The sequence below is a fragment of the Rhagoletis pomonella genome, unplaced genomic scaffold, assembly GCF_013731165.1.
Source record: "Rhagoletis pomonella isolate Grant_MI unplaced genomic scaffold, Rhpom_1.0 Rhpom_scaffold_00010, whole genome shotgun sequence".
Classification (NCBI taxonomy): domain Eukaryota; kingdom Metazoa; phylum Arthropoda; class Insecta; order Diptera; family Tephritidae; genus Rhagoletis; species Rhagoletis pomonella.
This window is the reverse complement of record NW_023458564.1, coordinates 22,364,043-22,386,603: the sequence shown is the minus strand read 5'-3', so window position 1 is coordinate 22,386,603 and position 22,561 is coordinate 22,364,043. Positions and strand designations below refer to the sequence as shown.

The 22,561-nt window shown below is 36.6% G+C and overlaps 2 protein-coding genes across 2 annotated transcripts in view; both read left to right on the top strand.

The window, feature by feature from the left end:
- The window catches only part of LOC118746549 (transcription initiation factor TFIID subunit 11-like), a gene marked incomplete in the record, with an annotated part of 121,739 nt that overhangs the window by 37,550 nt on the left and 61,628 nt on the right, over nucleotides 1–22,561 (top strand).
- Nucleotides 4,408–7,371, top strand: LOC118746550. Its single transcript, XM_036480395.1, has one exon. The coding sequence runs from the start codon at nucleotides 4,408–4,410 to the stop codon at nucleotides 7,369–7,371; it is 2,964 nt and encodes a 987-aa protein (XP_036336288.1).

The window sequence follows — 22,561 nt, the reverse complement described above, 5'->3', positions numbered from 1 at the left end:
CTGAGCAACCGCAACCAAGTTGACAAATCCGGCTGATCGATTTATTTTTGATGAAGACGACGGAACGTGTACGTAACGTAGCGTAGAAGTACGTAGAAACATATCAAGTTTGCTGTTGGTAGAAAAAGAGAGAAGCAACGTTTACGTCATGGTCATGTGGTTGTGAGTTTTTGTTAACACGCAGATAATACCTGTTCTGGCCGACAACGAAAACACTTTGAAAACGAGTTTTGGAATTGTGGGCTGAAGGCTGTTCACACCGGCTGTTAGTGTTTTCGTTGACATTTCTTCCATCCTTTCATTGCAGTTTTGCTACACAAAAACAATACCAAAGTGCTTTTCCCTTATTCTCTTTTCATTAGCAACCTCTTACGTTCATTCTTATTTTACTTTGGCCAGCCAATTAACAATAAATACGAAATAGCTTATTAAAGATGATAAAATATGACTTCCACTTCGATAAATAATCGAAAAAAACTAGTGAAGACACCGATTGGAACGAGTGGAACGTGAGTTTTCAAGTAGTTTTCAGCGAAAACTGGTTCTCGTTTGACAGATTTTACATGGACGAAAACACATGTTTTAGGTCGAAAACTAGTTTTGGCAACGAAACCATGTTTTCGATGTCGGTCAGAACATGGTATAAGATAGATCATGTCAGCTGACATGTTCTCCGTTTTACGTCCGTGGGTAACTGCGCTTTAAATTGGCAAATTCAACGGAAATGATGCACATGACAATGATGCCCACGGAAATGATTGGGACGGAAATGATTGCAACGTAAGCACGTGTTTCTGATTGCGTGCACATGGTATTAATTTAACAAAAATGTGCTAATAAGCGGATTTAGATTAAGCCTAATACAAGAATGGAAGTAAAGGTTAGTACGTACATATATGGCAAAGGTAAAAATAAAAAAATGTAAGATGCCTAAAGATAAAGGCAAAACCGAAGATTGAGATAAATTTAAAAACTTACGGTAAGGGTGAAGGGGAATACGCAAAAATAAAGGTAAATATCAACAAGTAAGAAAGTATAAGTTCGAGCGGAGCCGAACATTAAATACCCGGCGCAGGTACTAAGTATATGATTTTCACCTTTCCGAAACCTACCGCTAGATGTTAAGCCGGGGTGTATCAATTTTGAGTAAATTAGCGTCCTTAAATTTCGAAATATTGCAGTTTCAAGCATTTCTAAATTTTACCGTTATATGAAAAGCGGCCGTAATTTTAGTCCGATTTCAACAATTTTCAACGGTTTTCTTTTATGTAGCAAGCACAATAACCATACCGAGCTTGGTACAAATTGATAGAACGGTTACCGAGATACATATATGTGATCATAAGTGGGCGGTGCCACGCCCATTTTCCAAAACTTTATCATAAACGTATTTCCTGGTAAAGAATTGTTGCAAGCATCAATTTTGAGAAAATTAGCTTTAATATTTATTGATTTATCCAAGATTTCGTATTTCTCCAAATTACTGTTATATAGGAGGTAGGCGTGGTTATTGTCCAATTTTAAAAATTTTTGGCCATTTAGTATGCCGTAGCAAGACTAACAACTGTGCCAAGTTTGGAAGAAATTGGTGCAGCGGTTACCAAGATATACACATGTAACCAAAAGTGGGCGTGGCTACGCCCATTTTCCAAAAATTTATAATATTCTTAGTTTCTGTCTAAAAAATTGTTGTAAACATTAATTTTTAGTGAATAATCTTCAGTAGTTACTAAAATTTCATTGCCCATTTTCAATACCATCCGTCCTACGCCGGAAAGAAGTTCACATACCAAGTTTCGTTAAGATATCTCAATTTTTACTCGAGTTATCGTGTGCACCGACGGACGGATAGACGGACGGACGGACGGACAGACAGTCACCGCTTAATCGATTTCTCTTTTCGTTTTGCCTGTTACAAACAACCGTTATGTGAACAAAGTTATAATACCCTTGTGCACAAGTGCGCTCGGGTATAAAAAAGTTGAGGATGAAGATAGATAATGTTATCGATATCGTAATCTATATTGCTATGGTATTAATAATCGATACTGTCATATAATAATCGATATTGTTATCGATAAAATAATCGATATTGTTATTGGTATAATTATCGATACTGTTATCAATAAATTAATCGATTTTGCAATCGTTATATTTTTCGATATGTTTATCCATATTGTTATGGGTATATTTATCGGCACAGTTATCGATAGTGTTATCGACATAATAATCGGCACATGACGTGATCACATTACATGTTATCATATCACGTTAAATGATATGATATGATATAGCATCACATGACATCACATCACATGATATGACATCAGATGATATGATATCATATGCATGACATGTCATTACATGTTTTTAAAATTTTCAAATTATATAGTGTTCAATATTATTGCATAGTATTTTACTTTCTTACTGACTTTTGCAGCTCTGTAATGTTGTAGTGAACATTGAATTGTTTTTACGCTTAGCAACCCTGTAATGTAAAACTGAACATTGCTTTTTGTAATAAAAACTCTCTCTTGAATTCTGAACTTAAAGGAAAGACACGCGGTTTTAAACTTAACCTGAATTTTATAACAAGGTTCGTATTACTATTAATGATTTCGCAACATTAAATTGGTGCCGAAACCCGGGAGGGAAGCAAATACAAGCGACCACAAGAAATTTCTACGCTTAGCTTAATAACCAATTTTTCCTTCTGCACGCTTGAAGTCGCGTAATATCGCATATTTAAAGAAATGGAGTCCCTTAGCGGCGCAATTGAGGAGCAGCGCCGAATTCAAACCCATCTCACTCGAATCCAGACTAACTTCGAGTCTAAGCAATCGTCTGAGATCTCGAGAGGTTATGTTCAGAGTCTTCTCGCGGAGATTGATACTATCTTCCAGGACTTTAAGCGCGGCCATGAACAAATCTACACTCTTATTCGCAACGCATCGCTTGACGAGGACGACATTCCTTATCTGAAGGAGGAAGTTTTCTATACCTGCTACGATTTATATATCGCCTTTAAGTCTACCTTACTTGATCGACAAAATGACCTCGCGCCATGGCCGTCGCCGCTCGCGCACGCAAGCACCTTCGCTATGGCCACTACACGGAATGACACTACCGCTGCTTCTGCACGACTGCCAAAAATCGACTTGCCTAAGTTTTCTGGAGACTATTTGGAGTGGATATGTTTCTATCGCTGGTACATAATAACGACGCCTTAACACCGGTACAAAAATATTTTTATCTAAAGGGATCTTGCATCGGCACACCTAAAGAAATGGTGGAAGAACTTCCAGCTACGGATGCCAGCTATGAAACTGCCTGGGCTGCCTTGGTAAGTAGGTTTCACAACAAAAGAAAACTAGTGGATCAAATTTTAAAAAGGCTCGTCAATGCACAAAATACCGATGGTGGTTTACAAAGCGTAAAACTGCTGCTCGACCTCACTCGCAACAGCCTTGCTCTACTGAAAACTTTAGAAATAGACACCTCTAGTTGGGATCCCATGCTAATTTTCTTGCTCACTCAAAAGCTTGACAGACAAATTAGAAAAGAATGGGAGCAATATCTAAATGGTCGCAGTGAAATTCCTCCAGTACAAACTTTCCTTAAGTTTCTCGAAACTACTTATCGAGCCCTTGAATTTATCGAAGAAGAGGACACATCAAAAAAGGTTGTGAACCGCTCGTACAGCGACAAACAAAAACAACACAAACCTGCTCGCAGACAATTACATGCTAATGCAGCTACTACTACCGCCAGTTCAGCATCGTCAAATTATAGCTGTCCCTGTTGTCAAAAACAATATCTCTTGTACAAATGTTTTAAATTTTCTGCACTACCTGCTGCTGAAAAGCAGAGCTTTGTCCTACAACATAGGCTATGCCTAAACTGTTTAGGTAAGGGTCATACATACAGTGAGTGCGAAAGAAATTCCCGCTGCCAGGCCTGTAAGCAGCCGCACCACACTGTTATTCACAATGCATTCGCTCTTCGCAACAATAAAAATGACGAACACAAACTTTCTGCAAATCTCACAACTACTGCTCAAATTATGAATGCAGAAGTGCACTCTGCGACTACTAACGCTCAAGTCTTACTCGCTACGGTACGGGTGATTATTGAAACACCTGAGCGACAATTTCACTTGAAAGCACTCGTTGATCAAGGCGCTCAAGCCTCATTCATAACAGAGGACGCCGCTCAGTTGCTCAACTTGCCAAAACGAAATACCAATGTTATTGTAGCTGGCATTGGTGGAGCAAATGCTTTAATTGCTAAAAGGTCTCTAACTCTATGCTTGCGCTCACAATATAAAAAGACTTTAAAATGGACTGCACCGCGTTTATTTTGCCGAAATTGACATCATACAAACCATCGCCTTATCACTTGCGCGGTATGCCAAATTTATCCGGCATTTTTCTTGCTGATCCAACCTTTGCTTTGCCCGTCAATATCGACCTAGTTTTAGGCGGAGATGTATATGGCGATATCTTACTCTCTGGCATGAAAAAGTACGAACGTGGCATTTTCCTACAAGAAACTCATTTTGGATGGATGATTTCTGGTCCATCTACTACAACTCCTTCACAACAAATTTTGCATACAAATTTATGTACTCTAGATGATCAGCTTCGTTTATTTTGGGAACAGGAGGAACTGCACGAAGAGCGCCAGCTCTCTTCCGAAGAGACAGCCTGCGAAAACCACTTTTTGCAAACCTACAAGCGGGATAAATGCGGCCGGTATACGGTTCACTTACCTTTTAAAACCCTATTTGCACAGGGTAAGCTCCCAGCATTTAGTGGCACCGACTTTAACGCTGTTAAAAGACTTAAGCAGCTAGAAATGCGATTCAAAAATCAACCTAACTTTGCAAAGCTTTACAAAGATTTTATGGCAGAATATCTAAGCTTAGGTCACATGCAAGAAGTCGGCTTTTATCCAGAAGATCTGCAAGAAAATTCATATTTCTTTTGTCATCATGGTGTCTTACGGCAATGCAGCAGCACCACCAAATTGCGCGTTGTATTCGACGGTGGGAATCGTTGTCCCCCTCACCCTTCTCTCAATGATGAACTTGCTGCAGGGCCGGCATTGCAAAGTGATTTGTCAAGTATTATTTCTCGATGGAGAAGTCACAAAGTAGCTTTTACAGCCGATTTAGAAAAAATGTTTAGGCAAATCAACGTTTGTAAGGAACATCAAAATTATCAGTGCATTCTCTGTCGAGAGGATTCTACAAAGCGAATTAAAATATATAAACTTTGCACTGTCACTTATGGGACAACTTCTGCTCCGTATTTAGCGATTCGTGTTCTACGCCAACTAGCCACTGATGAGCAAACAAATTATCCTCTCGCAAGCCAAGTGTACTTAAATGATACCTACGTTGACGATATTATATCAGGTGCAGACACGAACGCGGAAGCAATCGAGCTACAACAACAACTCAGCAGGCTGTCATCTAGTGGCGGATTTAATCTTAGAAAGTGGAACTCAAATTCTGCCGTGTTGATACAAACAATTCCACCTGAGAATAAAGAGAACGCCAATTGGATTGAACTTAAGGCAGAGAACCTCGTAAAAGCCCTTGGTCTTTTTTGGGACACGAACGAAGATGAATTCTCTTTCAAAATCAACTTTAGTTTTGCTTCCGCAATAACTAAGAGGAGTATGCTCTCTGATGCGGCCAAATTATTCGACCCACTTGGTTGGCTGGCGCCTACCACAATTATCGCTAAAATCATGTTCCAAAGGTTATGGATGGAGGGACTAGATTGGAATGACCCACTTCCAACTAAATTAAATGCTGAATGGTTGCAGTATCGAGATTCTCTGCATGAACTCGAAAGCATAAAGATTCCAAGGTGGTTTGGATGCAACAAATTTAACAAAATTGAGTTGCATGGTTTCAGTGACGCCTCACAGGCTGCCTATGGGGCAGTTGTATATGCGGTAGTCTATAACAACTCAACTATTTCCGCATCACTTATTCAGTCAAAAACTAAGGTAACACCGCTCAAAACTGTGTCAATTCCGAGACTGGAATTATGTGCGGCGGCGTTACTGGGTAAACTCATGGCGAAAGTGAAAACCTACTTCCACGCGGATGCACCTGTTTTCTATTGGACCGACAGCACAGTGGTTTTGAGTTGGATACGATGCCATTCCACGCGCTGGTCCGTGTACATCGCCAATCGCGTAGCTGAGATTCAGCGCATATCTGATGTAAGTCAGTGGAGGCACGTGCGTACAAGCGAGAATCCAGCGGACTGCTTAACACGCGGTCTGACTCCAAAAGAGCTTAAGGCACATACTTTGTGGTGGTTTGGGCCGACTTGGCTTACTGGGCCAATATCGAACTGGCCACACGAGAACTTAACTTTCGAAACTTGTTTAGAAGAGCGAAAATCATATATCGCTTCTCACGTAACTACGTTAGCTGAAAACTCTATGGAAGACCCCGATTTTATTTGTAAATTCTCTTCGCTCTCTCGGCTTGTGCGCGTCACCGCGTATATTCTACGCTTTTATTATAACTTAAGAGCAGCGCTGCAGCAACACAAAATAGAGAACAATTTATGTGAGACGGGCTTTCTAAAATCACGCGAGATTAAACACGCACTCGCTATAATAATCAAGCAGGTACAGCGCATTGACTTTACCCAAGAGATACACTGTTTGGAAAATAAGCAAGCTCTTAACAAAAAGAGTAAAATTCTTCAATTAGCTCCTTTTCTGGATGGTGATAACTTGCTAAGGGTCGGAGACGCTCATCACCAAACTCTACATGGCGGCGTTCAGCAGATGCTTTCGTTTGTCTCTCAACGTTACTGGATTCTATCAGCGCGCAGCTCAGCAAAATCCGTGCTCCGTAAATGCGTAATCTGTTTCAAATACACAGCGAAGGTGCATCAGCAGCAAATGGGAAATTTACCTGCAGTTCGTCTTCAACCAACTAAACCGTTTCAGCACAGTGGACTCGACTACGCTGGTCCCATAACACTAAAGCTTTCACTACTTCGCAAAGCGGCAACCACAAAGGGCTATATCTGTCTGTTCATTTGCATGTGCACGAAGGCCATACACCTTGAAGTAGTTTCAAGCTTAAATACTGACGCCTTTATCGCCGCATTTCGTCGCTTTATATCAAGGAGGGGTCGATGCAGCGATTTATACTCTGATTGCGGTACTACGTTCGTAGGGGCTAACAAAGAGCTAAAGATTTCCTTTCGCTCCCCGAACATCTTGCTGCCGCACTTGCAAATGAAGGTACGACATGGCACTTCATTCCGCCCGCTTCACCAAATTTCGGAGGCTTATGGGAAGCGGCGGTTAAGTCGACTAAACATCATCTAAGACGAATAATGCGAGATCGGGTGCTTACTTTTGAAGAACTCAGTACGCTTCTTGCACAAATTGAAAGTTGCTTGAATTCTCGGCCGCTCTGCCCATTGTCAGCATATCCCACTGATCATCAAGCGTTGACACCTGCACACTTTCTTGTAGGTGAACCCACAACTTGCGTCTCAGAGGAGAGCCTGCTTGACTCTAATATCGACCACCTGACCCGCTGGAAACTAGTTGAGCGCCTAAAGCAACATTTCTGGCATCGATGGGCTAACGAATACTTACACACTCTACAAACTCGCACCAAGTGGACACAAGTTCAAAAAAATCTTCGCGTCAACGACATCGTTTTGCTGCAACATGAGCGTAGCGCTCCTGGCTATTGGCCGTTGGCGAGAGTGCATGAGATACATCCCGGTGCAGATGGTCTAGTAAGGGTCGTTACGCTTTTCTGTAATGGCAAACTTGTGAAGCGGCCGATTTCTAAAATTTGTTTATCAATGATAACACTGACACCACTGCCGATGTTTTGTAACTTAGCCAGCTTGTTTCTCGCTGACATGATGAACCTTAAAAACTTCGTTTTTGCTGCCGGAGAATGTTCAATATTATTGCATAGTATTTTACTTTCTTACTGACTTTTGCAGCTCTGTAATGTTGTAGTGAACATTGAATTGTTTTTACGCTTAGCAACCCTGTAATGTAAAACTGAACATTGCTTTTTGTAATAAAAACTCTCTCTTGAATTCTGAACTTAAAGGAAAGACACGCGGTTTTAAACTTAACCTGAATTTTATAACAAGGTTCGTATTACTATTAATGTTTTCGCAACATATAGAGTTATCGAAATTTCAAGGTTATATAATTTTATCAAGTTATCTCTGCTTATCGAAATTAAACGACGTTCTAATTTACAAAACCTCTCCAAGGGTTTTAAAACTCCTAGTTTCATCAATGCCAGGTTACTGAATTAAATTGCAAATATTAAATATCAGGCATGGCACCTACCGGAAGTTCAGTGATTTCCACGGCATATCGCAGGAACTATGTATGCTAAACTTATTACGTTTTCTTTTATATGAAACCACTGCGAAAAGAAAATAAACATTTGACAACGTTAACACAGGGCCTTTTTTGTTCAAAATGTTTGATACACCTAAAATAGTTTTTTCCAAGCTGAACACTTTCCATTATATATGTAATTAACCAATACCCCTTTGTCATGAGCTGCAATTGTGTTCATAAGTCTGGTAAAAAATATGTAACAAATGAAGTTCATTTGTCAAAGATATGTCTACATATTTAGATCAAAGTACGAAAACAAACTATACTACTAATAGTCTCCGAAAATCGGGCTGCTCCGTGTTCCAAAAAATCTGCATATTTCTTTATTCTAAAAACCGAATGCATTGCTTTTGGTAGTTAACTTTAACTTTGGTACTTTTGCAATACGTAAATATAGCTGTTATTGTGAACGCTATAATAATTTTGAATTGGCGAAGTTTAAATACAAAAGGACGTGTTGATTCGCCGGGATGTTAATTTAAATGGGGTAGTAAAATTCGTTTGCCCTGTGAATCACATGTTAAAGTCCACTAACTAACCTTTTGTAGTACATATTTGTGTTGGGCATCCAAACAATTATATAGCAGTTCTTTAACTATTAAGCGCGAAAATTCATATGTACATAACAAGTGCTCCAACTTTTAGTATCAAGTCATGAGGTGCAACTCCCCTACTCCTACTTACTCCGGTAGATATTCAGAAACGACAGTAGATATCGACGCCATTTCTTCTTCGGGCAAAATATTAACCATTTCTTTATTAACTATCGTACAGTGGTTATTTTTTGGATACGAAATTGATCGTTCCAGTGGTTTTGATTAATTATACCAGGCTGGGGTTCAAATACCCAAGCGACTAAATTTCGCAAAATAATTTCTTTTGGCACTTACCCATCTTAATTTGTCAGTCTTCCGAGAATTCTCGCCCCTCTCTAACCCGCAAGAGAAAACTGAAATAATCAGATTATCTGAAGCGCATATTTATCGAGAATTAAAAATACTTTACCGTTTCCTCAGTTCGTACGCCAAGATTTTTGTTTTTCAGTTTTCCAGCATTTCAAAATTATATAAAGTTAAAAATAAAGAAATGAAATTGTTCAAAATTATTGTTGTTAGAAATTGAAAATGTTAATGCATTCGTGGGAAACAAATATCAAAAGCGGTCTAATGATTCTTAAATCTAACCCCAGTTTCAGATCGAGCACTTCAATGTGATACATAAATTGTCTCTGTACGGGTTACAGTCCGATTTCTCTCATTTTCAATACCAACCTACCTTGGATAAATGGAAACCCACGTCGGCAAAGGCCGAGCCGTTGAAGAACTTTTGGCAAATAAACGTACAGAAATAGTTCCGATACTAGCAGGTCAATATTCTTGTTAAGTATCATCTATAAATTCCTTGTCGTTTAAAGAATAAAGGGAATGCCGAATTATACTAAAGCCAGCCTGTCGACATATTCCATATGAATACAGATATAACGTACCCGATGGTACAGTTGTTACAAACGAAAACAAACCGTCACCTAAGGGTGAAAAGGTGTCAAGTTATGATGAAAATTCGATGTAGTTTCGTATTACCTTCAAAAACTAAATTTTGCAAAAAAAATGGACTTGGCACCTTTTCATATTTAGGTAGCGAAACGCTTCTCGCTGGAGAAAAAGACAGTGAATCTTACAAATTGTTTTTGACTATGTCCAAAACAGTGCAAAACCACAAATGATATGATAATCGACAAGCAAATGGGAATTGTTTTGTACGATTTATTTTCGTACCCTGGTCGAAATGAATCGCTGTGCACACGGATTGGTGACTGCATCTCTAACATAGCCTTCACACGTTGCTCGGTGTAACAACTTACGCACTTCGCAATGAATTATTCCAAAATCATCGATTCACTCGTACCGAACAATCAGTTCCACGGCATATATGTATTTTAAAACTGTTATGCTTACCATGGGTTGTTATTGCCCATTGTTAAAATATTATTAAATTTTCTTTAATGGTCTATTGTCAAAGCGAAATGAAAAACAAATGATATCTTGTTATATTTTTTATTTTTACTTAAGAAGTTTAAAAATAAATTGTTCTTATTTGAACTGTTTTACATTTTCTTTAAAAATATTTTTTTTGTCGAAGCATAACGCGAAACTAGAGAGCAGAGTATAATAATTTTCATGTATTGGGTTTGGGTTTCGATTGATTTTTTAGCTGCGGTGTAGTGGTTAGCAGTGCGCGCTACCATTCCGCAGAGCCTGGGTTCAACATAAAAAACTGGTTTTCTAATAGCGATCGTCCCTCGGCAGGCAATTTAATAAATGTAATAAGTGCGGGTATACCCAATCATCGTCAGTCCCCTAAACCACCACCAATTCCTCTCCCGAAGATTACTTACAACCGGCACAAAGTTATTACTCCAAAAACCATACCATCTTGCAGAGGTGTCAAGTTTATGGCAGTCACTGCAGAGCTGTTCACCAATGCTAGAGAGTTGCACTAACCCGAAATATAAATGTTAAAAATGCCACAACTTGCACGACCACTGTAAGTATTTGCCTGCGCTTACTTCCCAATCGCAATCTCAATCCAGCTAATATGGCGATAAGGCGAGTACCTAACATAATGTGTGCTTATAAACGATGTGAGCTCACTGACTTCGATAGATAAAACGCGAAATAAAAACTAACCCCATTGCAACACTCTATATTCTAAAAATCCAGTCCAATGCCACTCTACTTAAGCATTTCACCTACAAAAAGCGGGGTAGCAAGAGTTGGAATAGTTTTTTCCTAACTTATTTTCTAACTATTTACAAATGCAAAACTGCACTATGAATACGGTGACCATCCGTCCTTTATTGTACGGGACCGTCCTTTTTAACTGAATTCACAAAAAGAAGGAATGATAACCTTCCTTCGTCAGAACATATATATTTTTTGTTATTTATGTTACCGCATAATTTTGTACCACGTTAACCGATTTCTGTAATTCTTTGTTTAAAGGAAAGTTGTTACCGCACAGGTGGTTCATTCTAATTTGGTTTGAATCCGATCATCGGATCATGAAAAGATTAACGATAATCTTAAATTTGTATATGAGAATTGAAGTCGGTTTTGTTTTTGCTTAAAAATTACTTGTTTTAAGTAAATTGTCTCGTAATTGATTTACTTTATACGTGTCGCAAAATGTCCTGTACTTCTTAGTTCTTAATTTACCGTGCCATCTATGTATAAGGCTAAGTTTTTCTATTGACTTCCTTTTTTACACTACTATCGAGGAAATTTTAGGTCTATATCGAGGCCTCCAAAGCATACTATACTAAGTCTATGTTGACTTAGCATGGTATGGGATGGAGTCGTCGATATGTACTTCACAAAAAATGCTTTCTCTCACAAGAAAAGACTTCCAACAAATTTCATATATGGGAAGTATTTTAATAATTCAAGTTTAAAATCGGTTTATAAAATAAAAAACTTTGGTTGTGAAGTACTAAACGTATAGATACATGGTTCGATATCAAGAGAGATTCAATTTGAATTTTGGCAAAGTGAGCCTCCTTAATATCTATTTGATAAATACAAACGATTTTAGTTTAATTGCGTTAGGGCAATTTATAGATAAAAAAAGCAAAGGTGTGGTTAACTGCGGGAAAAAGCAGTAAGTAGAAAGTATAATTGAAATACTCATGTATGTTTAACCAAAAAGTTTTGAGATTTTCAGCTTTTTTAGATAACTGCAAATAAGATATTCTGTCCCGTGTTTTTCTGGCATAAATATGGCCACCGTAAATATCAGCCATTGTATCGCAATACTTACTCGCACTAACATCCAAAATCATCACGAAGTATTTATTTCCTGTAATACTTGTATATTTATTGAAGGGTTCAAGTTCATTTTATGCATTTCAATGTGCGGCGGATTAATTAAAATTTACCAGTTAATTGCACAGATTAGTTATAAAATATGTGTGCACATTTATAATAATTATTAAAAAGCTCGAGAAGGTCGCTGAATTTCCCCCGTCATTGGAGATACATACATACATTTGTAGAACAAACGCGCATCAAAATAGTTCACGCCCCTGAGTTCAGTTCATTCAATTGAACGTTTCAAAAAGCACAAGGCAATCGTAGAAATTAATAAAAAGCTTGAATTTGAATGTCTTAAAAAAACAGCTTTCGAAAATGTGAACATTTCGAAACGCACATTGAAATCCTATTGCACAAAGTAATAAGCGTGAATACGATTGTATGTAGGTGTTGAAGGTTAGAAGCCCTACGGGACTGAGTGCTAGTTCTATGGGGACGTGGCTGTTTGCTTGCATGCCTCTATTTCACTGCCTGACAGACGTTTCTAATTAAGTGTTCGGTCGTTCAATTAGCGAAGTGCAATTGCTGCTCGCCATGCAACAATGTGCATGTTTAAATACATACACACATACTGCATACATATATACCCCTGATGGATTAGCGTAACGTGTGATTTTGCCGTTTCGAAAGTGCAATAAAAACAAAAGTCACCACTGACAGCCGCAATACTCGTGCCGATTTGAGCGAAGCATGGAACATAGTTTGTAGAGTTATATTTCCTTTTTTTCATAAAAAAGTGAAATTATGACAGAAAACAACAAAGTGCAGTAAGAGGCGGGGAAAATGATCGACTGTGGGGGCATGCAGGACCAGACTTTGTTCCTGGCTGCTCATGTGTAGACTTTCCAAGAGCTGAAAGAGTACTTCCAGGGACTTGGATGTAAGCGTGTTGTGTATGCATAAGTACATATATATGTGCATTAGGACTGCTCACCAAAAAATGGGAGCTCCTTTGAAGATTAATTTATAGTAATTTGTGAGCTGGAACGCATTAAGTGTACTTTTCAAGTGGTTCGGAAAGATAATTGTCGTTTCTCTAATTATAAACTTTCGCTTCGTTTAATTCAGATTTCCTACCATCAAACTCAAAGGATGAAATTCACATTCTAGGGGTATATTAAGTTTTCATAATTTAAACTGATGATCAAAAGACAGATGATTCTTACGCTGGAGCCGTTTGCATCTATTCCAAAGGATTTTTAGCGACATAGATACACATATGTATTTAGGTATGTGATTACGAAAGCTCTAAAATACTTTGGTTGGCATACGCTTTCTATAATGCTTTCAGAGCAATTCCTTTACGTGTTATTTAAACCTGATGCTTGATCTTCGTGGATCCAAATTGATCAGTTGATCAGTTTCCTATGAATACACCTATCTTCACCGTAGCACTATACCAAGGGTCCGTGCAATATCATCAGAAAGTGAACTTTTGCAGATATCTCTTTCTAAAAGATACTCAAGTAATCTAAAAGTCTAAATTTAAGGTAGCTGTAAAGTGGTATGTAAAAGATCACTTTCCTGACCCATCCGTGTAAAAGATCCTCTTGCAGGGATTTGAGTGGGGTTGGTGCCAGTCTATCTTCTCAGTGGTATGTTAATGAATAAAGACGAAGCCTCAAAGAACATTACGTGCTTACAGTGGCGCTGACTGCTATGTTAAGGCAGGGTAGTATCCTACTGACTGAAATGATGGCGGCTTGTTGTATCCGTTCCATTTTTCTGACTAACTTATCCTTTTTTAGTGCATTCCATCCGTCTAGGACTCCATAAATCCCTATCGGCTTTACTATGGTTTCATAGAGAAAGAATATTACCTTAGGACGCCTTATACCGTTCATCTTTGACCAGCTAAGGTGCACGACCACCATTCAAAGAAGGCGTGAGAGAACACCACATGGTAGAGCATACGGTATAACTATTATCTTAGTAAGGCTGGTTTCGATCCCAAGCTTAATTAAGATTCTAACTATTCCTCCCCGAAAGGACAGATCTAAGAGCTGTCTACCGATGTTGAAGTAGGCACCCACTGTACAGTCTTTATGTGTGACTACACAATCTGCCGCAGGGTTGTATCGGCCGAACTGTCTTTGATGGATGGGCAGTCGTGAGAAATCCGGTTTTTATGCATATTTTTGAGCAATAGGGAAGTACGACTGATTGGTATAAAATCCTTCGAAGAGGTATATAAGCTTTTGCCGGCCTTTGGAATAATCGCCAATCTGACTACTATTCAATCCGTAGGCATATACTGTTTTCACCACACAACTCTCGTAGATCGGAGCCATGTAATGATACAACCGATACCTCCAAAGTCATTTGCAACTGAGCAGGTATAATGCAGTCTGTTTCCGTTGCCGTAAAGAAGTCTTTCGCACTAACAAATCGGCAGGCATGTTCGTTTTGATTCTATAAACCTGGGCTATCTACATCCCCAGTAAGGGAAATGACATTGTCTTTGTAAGAGTGTAAAGCTTTGAGGCTGGTTGACTGCCACAGAAGAAAAACTCGTTTGTTTTCTTTAGGCATTTGATCAAGATTTCGTGCTGCCTTCTAAATGGCAAATCATTTTTCGTGATACACCCGTGGCGCCTTGATGTGACGCAGAGATTCCTTTTATCCATGAACTAGTTTCTTTGAGTCTTACTGCTGCAATAATGGCGTCCTGAGCGATTTCATTAAGCAGAGGTGAATGCAAGTCGTATCTAGGGTGTATGAGAACGTGAGACAAATATTTATGTTATTTTGTATTATTCAATTCATTCAACCATCTGAAATGTAAACTCGTATAACGTAAATATAGGGCCAAAGGAGATCAAATATATCTACGGGGTCTCGAAATATTTCGAATGCAGCGCGACCTTTTGGGTCCGCAAATGTATTTTTCATTATTCAGGTAGACTAAATGTTGAATTTGAACATCGGTGAATAAATACGACTTTTATGATTAAGTCGACTCCGGCCATAGGACCATATATGTAAGGCATAACCTCCGCAAATTTTACTACAATCTATCCAGCGGTTTTTGAGTTAGGTTCGAACAATGAAAATTGCTATCGACAGAACTGCCGATATAATACATCTTAAAGTTTTAAATCGCGAAAACAAGTGTGTGCAAGTACCTCAAGTGTAGGTGGCAAGCTGGGGAAACACAGTTTTTTAAGCTCCAGAGCATTAATTGTTTCAGTTTTAGGTTGAAGACGCAATACTAAAGAGAAATAGTAATGTCCTTCTGCTTCTGGGAGGACATGTGGGCATGTAGATTTTCCATTTTCAAGCCTTTCTTTAGCGCATAGGCAAAGGCTTATTTTAAGATTTAAGGATTATTACAAAGAATCACTTTGCGGTGCCGTTTTCTTATTTTATAACGATTCTAAGAAACATCCTCTTCCTCACCAATTTTGCATTACCCTCTTTTAACCTAGGATCGATTTGGCAAACGAATATTGTCCCTCTATATTAGCTAGTAGTATGCTTCAGAGATGTGGCTGCTTGTTATATTATAAAGGACTCATACAACCATCCAATAAGTTTCGTTGAGTGTTGATTAAAGTTACATGTAAAACTGGCCAGGGAAAGCTAACTAAAACAAGCTAGCCACACTTGTTTATTTAATATATAACTCACACTAGGGAACAATATTATTTGCTCCTTCAATTGAAAATACGAAGTGAAGCCATGTCCTCATCCAGCTGAGCCTTCTATAGCGAAGGAGGCTTTCCATCGCCAAAAAAGTGTTTCCCTACCTTCTGCCGCCTTGAATAACATTCACTTGCACATAGTATGCACTTGTATTTTCAAGCGCATTTGAAGTTAGGTGTCACACTAATGTGTATATGTATTTACATACATATATATGTACATTTGAACAAGTGTACGAGTACAGAAGTAAAATCATAAACGGCGTGGCAAATAATGGCGAAAAGTTATTATTGCAGTCAGAAGCAGCGGCACTGACTCGAACGGCACCAACAGCAGTATCAACAGGAACATTAGCAAACACCGGCCGGCAAACACCACAGGGCTTTTGTTCCGACAACGGGAAGCAATCGCTGTAGCAACTCATGTACCGTGATCTGTTTGCCGGGTCACGCTCCTAACAATATGCAACGCACACACAACAAATGAGCACCCATTGCACCAAAGTCGACATAGTATTACTCGCTTTCAAACCAGCTAGTGGCTACAATTTCTTCGCGGCTTCAGTGCTACACGCTCGCTCGCGCGTAATGATGATGAGCATGAATGAAAACTAAACTCATCAGCACAAAACAGTGCACGCGACTGAAGTTTTTGCTACCCGTTTTTTTTTTTTTTTTTTTTTAGTGTTGGTGTTACGAAAAAGAGCAACAGATATGGGTAACCGGCAGCGGCACAGCAAGGAACAACTTTTGCATTTTAATAAAATTTTAATGAAAATTTCTGTGTACTGCATATGTAGTTAGCTGTGCCGCAACTCAATGTAGTGGGTTGTATGTGTGTCTGTGTGCAAGCGCATTCTATGTTTATGCTTGCGTTGAACTCGTGAAATGTGTGAACGCCTAAAGCTTTCTAAGCACGGATTGACAAGGGGGTCACAGCAATAATAACGTCGGCTGCAATTATAAATAAAAAATTAAATGTAAAAACTAAAATTGATGACCTAACACTTACCGCGCGGATATAATTCCGTAAGGTTAATACTTTAACTGAATAAAAAATAAAATTGGTAATAAAAGACTTGCACGTGTCTGAACTTCATATATATATTTATGCAAATAACTTACATTTACTAGTTTAAAGGTGTGCGAAAATTGGTTTTTATAAGGTCGCTAATAAAATTGCAAAGCAATGAAAATGTGAAGCACAGAAATAGTTAAAAAAATGCTTAAGACGTGTAGCCTTGAAATGTTCTTCAGAATCGTGACCAACGTATAGAAACTTTCGAAAAAATTAATGCTCTTGAAGGCGGTGAAATCTGAGTGAAATCCTTTGTTTTTTTTTATAAAGGTTGCTAATTTAGATTTTTGCCTTTTTACATAATACACAAAGTGTAGAAGGGCCTTCCATTGTGTCCTTGGTCGTCCCAGCTTCCAGTTTTCACCAATGGATACCAAATATATATCCTTTCACCGGAGCTTCAACTTCCCTGCATATGACAAGCACTGCACCGACTTCGTAAAAACAATGGACAAAGCTAGAAGGACTACATAGCACAGGTAACCAATTTTGAAAAAAACTGTATTTGTTCAATTTTTGGTTTGGCGTTAAAACAAGGCATAATTATTTTTGACATGTTTAAATAAATATAATACAACATGTAAATCAGAGATCTAAAATAAGTCTCTACCAATAACACCGTAGGAAATGTGTCATATTTAGAAATGACACAAATAAAAACGCCGGGTCGTAGATTGTGAACCTGTGTACCATTTTTCCAGATATAATCAATTTGTCAAAATATATTATTTTTTACTTCATAATTTATTTTTGAGCTATAGGCCGTATGTTAAATAAAACATTAAATGTTTTTCTGCTTTATTTACTTTTTAATTTTATTTTGGGCGATATCTCGCCTTCAGTCTGAAGGCATCTTCAGGAACTATTAGCTTTGTCCGGTCGAAAAAAATTCATATTTTAACAAATCTTTTGAATTTTTATTTTTTCATTTGTATTAAAGTCGAACAGACCAAAAAATCAAGCTGCTGACGATGAAAATCGATTTAATATAATAGGAGCAGGAAATGATGCTGCTCATACGCCACATTGCACATGGCCGCACTCGCACATACACGTACATGGCGTATGAGTAACATATTCCATGTTAGAGTTTGAATTTTTTTGATTCGAAATGCAAAATTTTATTGAAAATATCTTGGGAAAATTATATGATCTGGAAAAACGGTATACGGAACCGTAATCTACGACCCAAAATTAAGTTTTCGTGTCTGACTGTTTTTTGTGTCATTTCAAAGTCCCTATAGTGCACTATAATTTGGCTTTTCACAGAGCAAAACAAAAAACACATTCAAATAAAAGTATTTGTCTGAGCTTGCAACTCTCAAGAAATATTTTTCACTATTTCTGTTAGTTAAAAATGATGTTGCTTTTGCTATAAATTTTATTGAAGAAATAAATATTCTAGCATTTTTTTGCAAGCTTCAATATGATTTAAGAACTTTTGATTGAAAAAATTTTCTTTTCTATTTTTTGTGCGTCATTTTACATGAATTTTTCGTTTTTCTTGAGAGCTGCAAACAGCCCTTTAGGAGAGAGAAATATCTCATCTTTGAACATAAATCACATCTATTGAACAATATAAAAATACGTTATTGAAGAGGCTTCCTTTGAAACTGTTTAATGTAGTACATGAGTATTTAGCTCTAGAAGTACGAAATTATCAAAAGTCTTGTTATTTGAGTTGTAATTTCTTTCACTTAAAATCAGAGCTCGCAAATAATAAACGAAGAGCTTATGACCAATAAACTTACCATGCTTCAGATCGATTGAAATTGTTTGTGAACTTAGCTTGTTAATATATAAATCGAGATCCCCAGGGCTGGCTACTGAATAGTGGTGGTCTTGTGTTCCATGTGTTTTAGCTATTAAATATGTCAATAACAACCGATTACTCAATATAATTGAGATCACTTGAAATTTCGATAGAATTTTACTTACACTGTATAGAAAATGATTTCAAGGTTACCTGCCAATTCTTGTGGTCTTAAAGTACTGCCAGACCATATTGAAAATGCATTGCTGCAGGTATATGTGATAGAAAATACTTTGATATAACCTCCCTAGTTTGAAAGCTTACTTTGTGAGGATTTTAGGGTCATACAAATTTTCGTCCTTGGTGAGTCCTAAAACAGTCATATTAAAAAAAAATTTCGATTTTATTTCAAACTTAGGCTGGTAGGCAAGTAATCAAGGAGACTTGGGATCGGTGTGGAGTTTTGTTATTATATTTAAGAGCATTGTTACCAAACTCGCATTTAAAACTCAACGGCAAAAGACATGCATTTGATCATTGGCCTGTTGCCTGATGCCTAAATTATCCGCTTGCCATGGCGTATGCGTTACATTTTTTGACAAACTTGGTTCAATTATTTCATTGACTCTAGTTCAGCATATCAGCGAAAAAGTTTCAAAGCGGGAAAAATCCACCTGATTATCATGCAAATGTTGGTTAGAGAAAGTTGAAACGACGTTGCTGATACCTGCGTCGGGTATATAAAGTTCGGTTTCGCCCGAACTTATACTTCTTTACTTTTTTTTTTTAAGATGGCAAAATATGCAGAATATGAAATAATCATACATAACAATCATCGAATGATAGCAGCTTTCATCACTCAGTCCATGGTTTATCCATATACATCTATTGTCCATTTTTAGAATACATATGTGTCCATTTTCGCGTGGTCACTCTTTATGACCAGTTTTTATTTGTAAAAAACGATACTTTCATTTCACAATACCAGGTGCTCATATATGTGAAGTAACAAGTTTTCTTTTCCTACGTAGAAAATTGTTTGTATACATTTTTAAATATCCAAAATTCTACTTTGTAAAGTTCAAGGGCTTCTACAAAAAAAAACTTGAAAGGTTCTACAAACAAATTAATGTGTATAGAAAGCTTACTATTTCATATGTATGATACAAACCAAAAAGAAGGTAGTTTCACTTAACGATTTTGGTCGCCATGTTAGCCATTTGACTTTTGCCGGCATTATGACATTTTGTACGAAATCAAGCTACCAGCTACAATAAATAAATTATTCTTTTGACTGCCTTTTGAAAAATTTCAAACAAAAGATATGCATGTGTACATATGTTTGTATACAAACAATGAAGGAAACCAATCCTTTTTTTCAAGCAATAAAAAGAAAAGAATGAGTTGCGCCTTTGAGGGCTAGAAAAACTCTGTACATTTGTTTGAAGTTGAAGTTTTTTAAATTCCCCACGCTCCCTTTTGTTAGAAATATATATGTAAGTGGTTAGAAGCTGGCGACGTCAATGAAGAAAATGTTCCCAAACTATCATTTATTTATTCAGTGTGTTATGCCCTAATGGATATAACTATTAGCAAAAACAAAACCATTTTATGTAATAAAATGCAATATACTACACACTTTCGTAAGCGTCATTTGACGATTTTTATTTATTTATAAGTTATATATTTCAAAATAAGATACACATTTCGATTGGTGTTATAATTTTTCGGATTTCTCCTTTAGTTTCCGAGATACTGAGTAAAGAGCGTCATTATTTTAGTACAAATTTTTATTAAATTTTGTCAGAGTTTTGAAAATGTCCTTTTAAAAGTGTATCCTTTAATATCCTTGAAAATTTCCAATATTTATTTTTGAAAAAATATATGCAAGAACTAATATGTAAACTATCCCATATCCCCGAATTTCGTCCTTCTAACTTTATTAGTTTTAGATAAAAACAAAAAGTGTTCACTTCTCTATATAAAATACTGATAGTTATAATATACATAAATGAAGATACTGGTAGCATTATTATGGAACCATGGAACATTATTATTATGGATAAGAACACGCTGGACGTATTATGTACGCTTTAAATACTTTCATTGTTTTGTATACAAGGGTGTAGCCAGCCTTTCACCTAGAGAGGCAGAATTTTATATAAAGGGAAGAAATGTTTTTAATAAATTTTTTTATTTTTTTTTGTGTATATAAATAAAAAAATTTTGGGTTTCAGAAAATATAAGTTTTCTGGTATCCTTTACGACGATAACAATTTTTTAAAAATGAGTGCGTAATTTTTTTGTTTAAAATATTTTTTTATAAAAAATTTATTTTTTGCTTTTAAGTGTTTTTCTCAAATTCTTATACACGAAGTATACAAATATGCTTACCAGAAGAGGTGAAGTTTAATCGTCTTTACAACGATACCAAAATCGGCTAGTAATTTTTTTGTTAAAGTTTCTTTTATTATAAAAGGGATTCTTTCCTTTTAAATGTTTTTTCTCAAATTTTTATATACGAATATACGATATATATGAAGTATACAAATACGCATATCAGAAGAAAGAAGGTTTAGTTGCGTTTACAACTGTACCAATGTTTTAAAAATCAGTTCAACATTTGTTGAAAGATAAAGTTTTTAATTTTTCGAATGCCCGACCTTTGACCCCTCATAGCACATTATATACCGTTTAATTAACTTAATTTAATTTTTTACCAAAGGTCTTACTTTTACCTGTGACTCAATCTTTATAAAAAAATTGGTTTGGTCCAATACTCAGCCCAGCCGAGTGCCGTACAGTGTAATGATTCCAGTATCTTCATTCGTGTGTATTGTAACTATCAATATCTTATAAAGAGAAGTGTAAAATATATTTTTATCTACGAAATTCTAGGAATGTGGTAGATTTCATATTAGTCCTTGGCAAATATTTTTTCAAAAATAAATATTGGAAATTTCCAAGCATATTCAAGGATATAGTTTTAAAAGGACATTTTTAAAACTTATTCTTCCTGGTGCACCAAAAACTTATTTTTTTCCATTTCTGCAGAACTTTTCCTTTTATTTGATATCCTTATTGTTACTCTACAATGCACCAAATTGTTTGAATAAGTTTTTTATTCCATCATATCCTAAAAATTTCAAAGTCTTTAAAAAAACTTCTGATGTCAGAGAGAAAAATTAAAAAGGCAGTTATACTGTATTTGGCTCCTAGCTTTGTAAATGTATTGTGTTTTAAAAATTTTTGGTTTTTGTCACACGGTGTTATTTATTTTTTTTATTTCTCGTTTGAGAAATCTTGTCTCAATTATTTCAACGAACCAGAATAAGTCTAAAATCTTAGTGTTAAAGGTTTCCTTAAGTGCACATAAAGTTATTTCGTAGTAATAATATGGCTTATATACATATGTGTGTATGTATGTACCTCTTACCGTTACACATTTACGCCTTACATTCTAAAAGGTGCATGTAAAACTACTACTGAAATGTGTTTATTTTCCAACCAGATTCTGTGCAAATGTACGCACAAGATATTCAAGATTTGATTTTGAACATGAGTTGTGTAAAATCTACACATAAAAATACACATGAAATATTTAATATTACAAACATTTTGAAAGTAAAAACTATATTTTTTAGAAATAAAAGATATTAAGTGCTCATATTTCAGCAATTTTAAACACCTTGTGGGTAATTTTTCTCTACGTGACAAATTTGGTATGTAAAAGTAAACATACAGTATTTGTCAATGTTATTGTGGCTTGTTAACATTTTATTTTTAATAT

Bases quoted from the DNA above. Each gene is read 5' to 3' on its own strand.
- LOC118746550 (XM_036480395.1), top strand. From the start codon at position 4,408: ATGCCAAATTTATCCGGCATTTTTCTTGCTGATCCAACCTTTGCTTTG.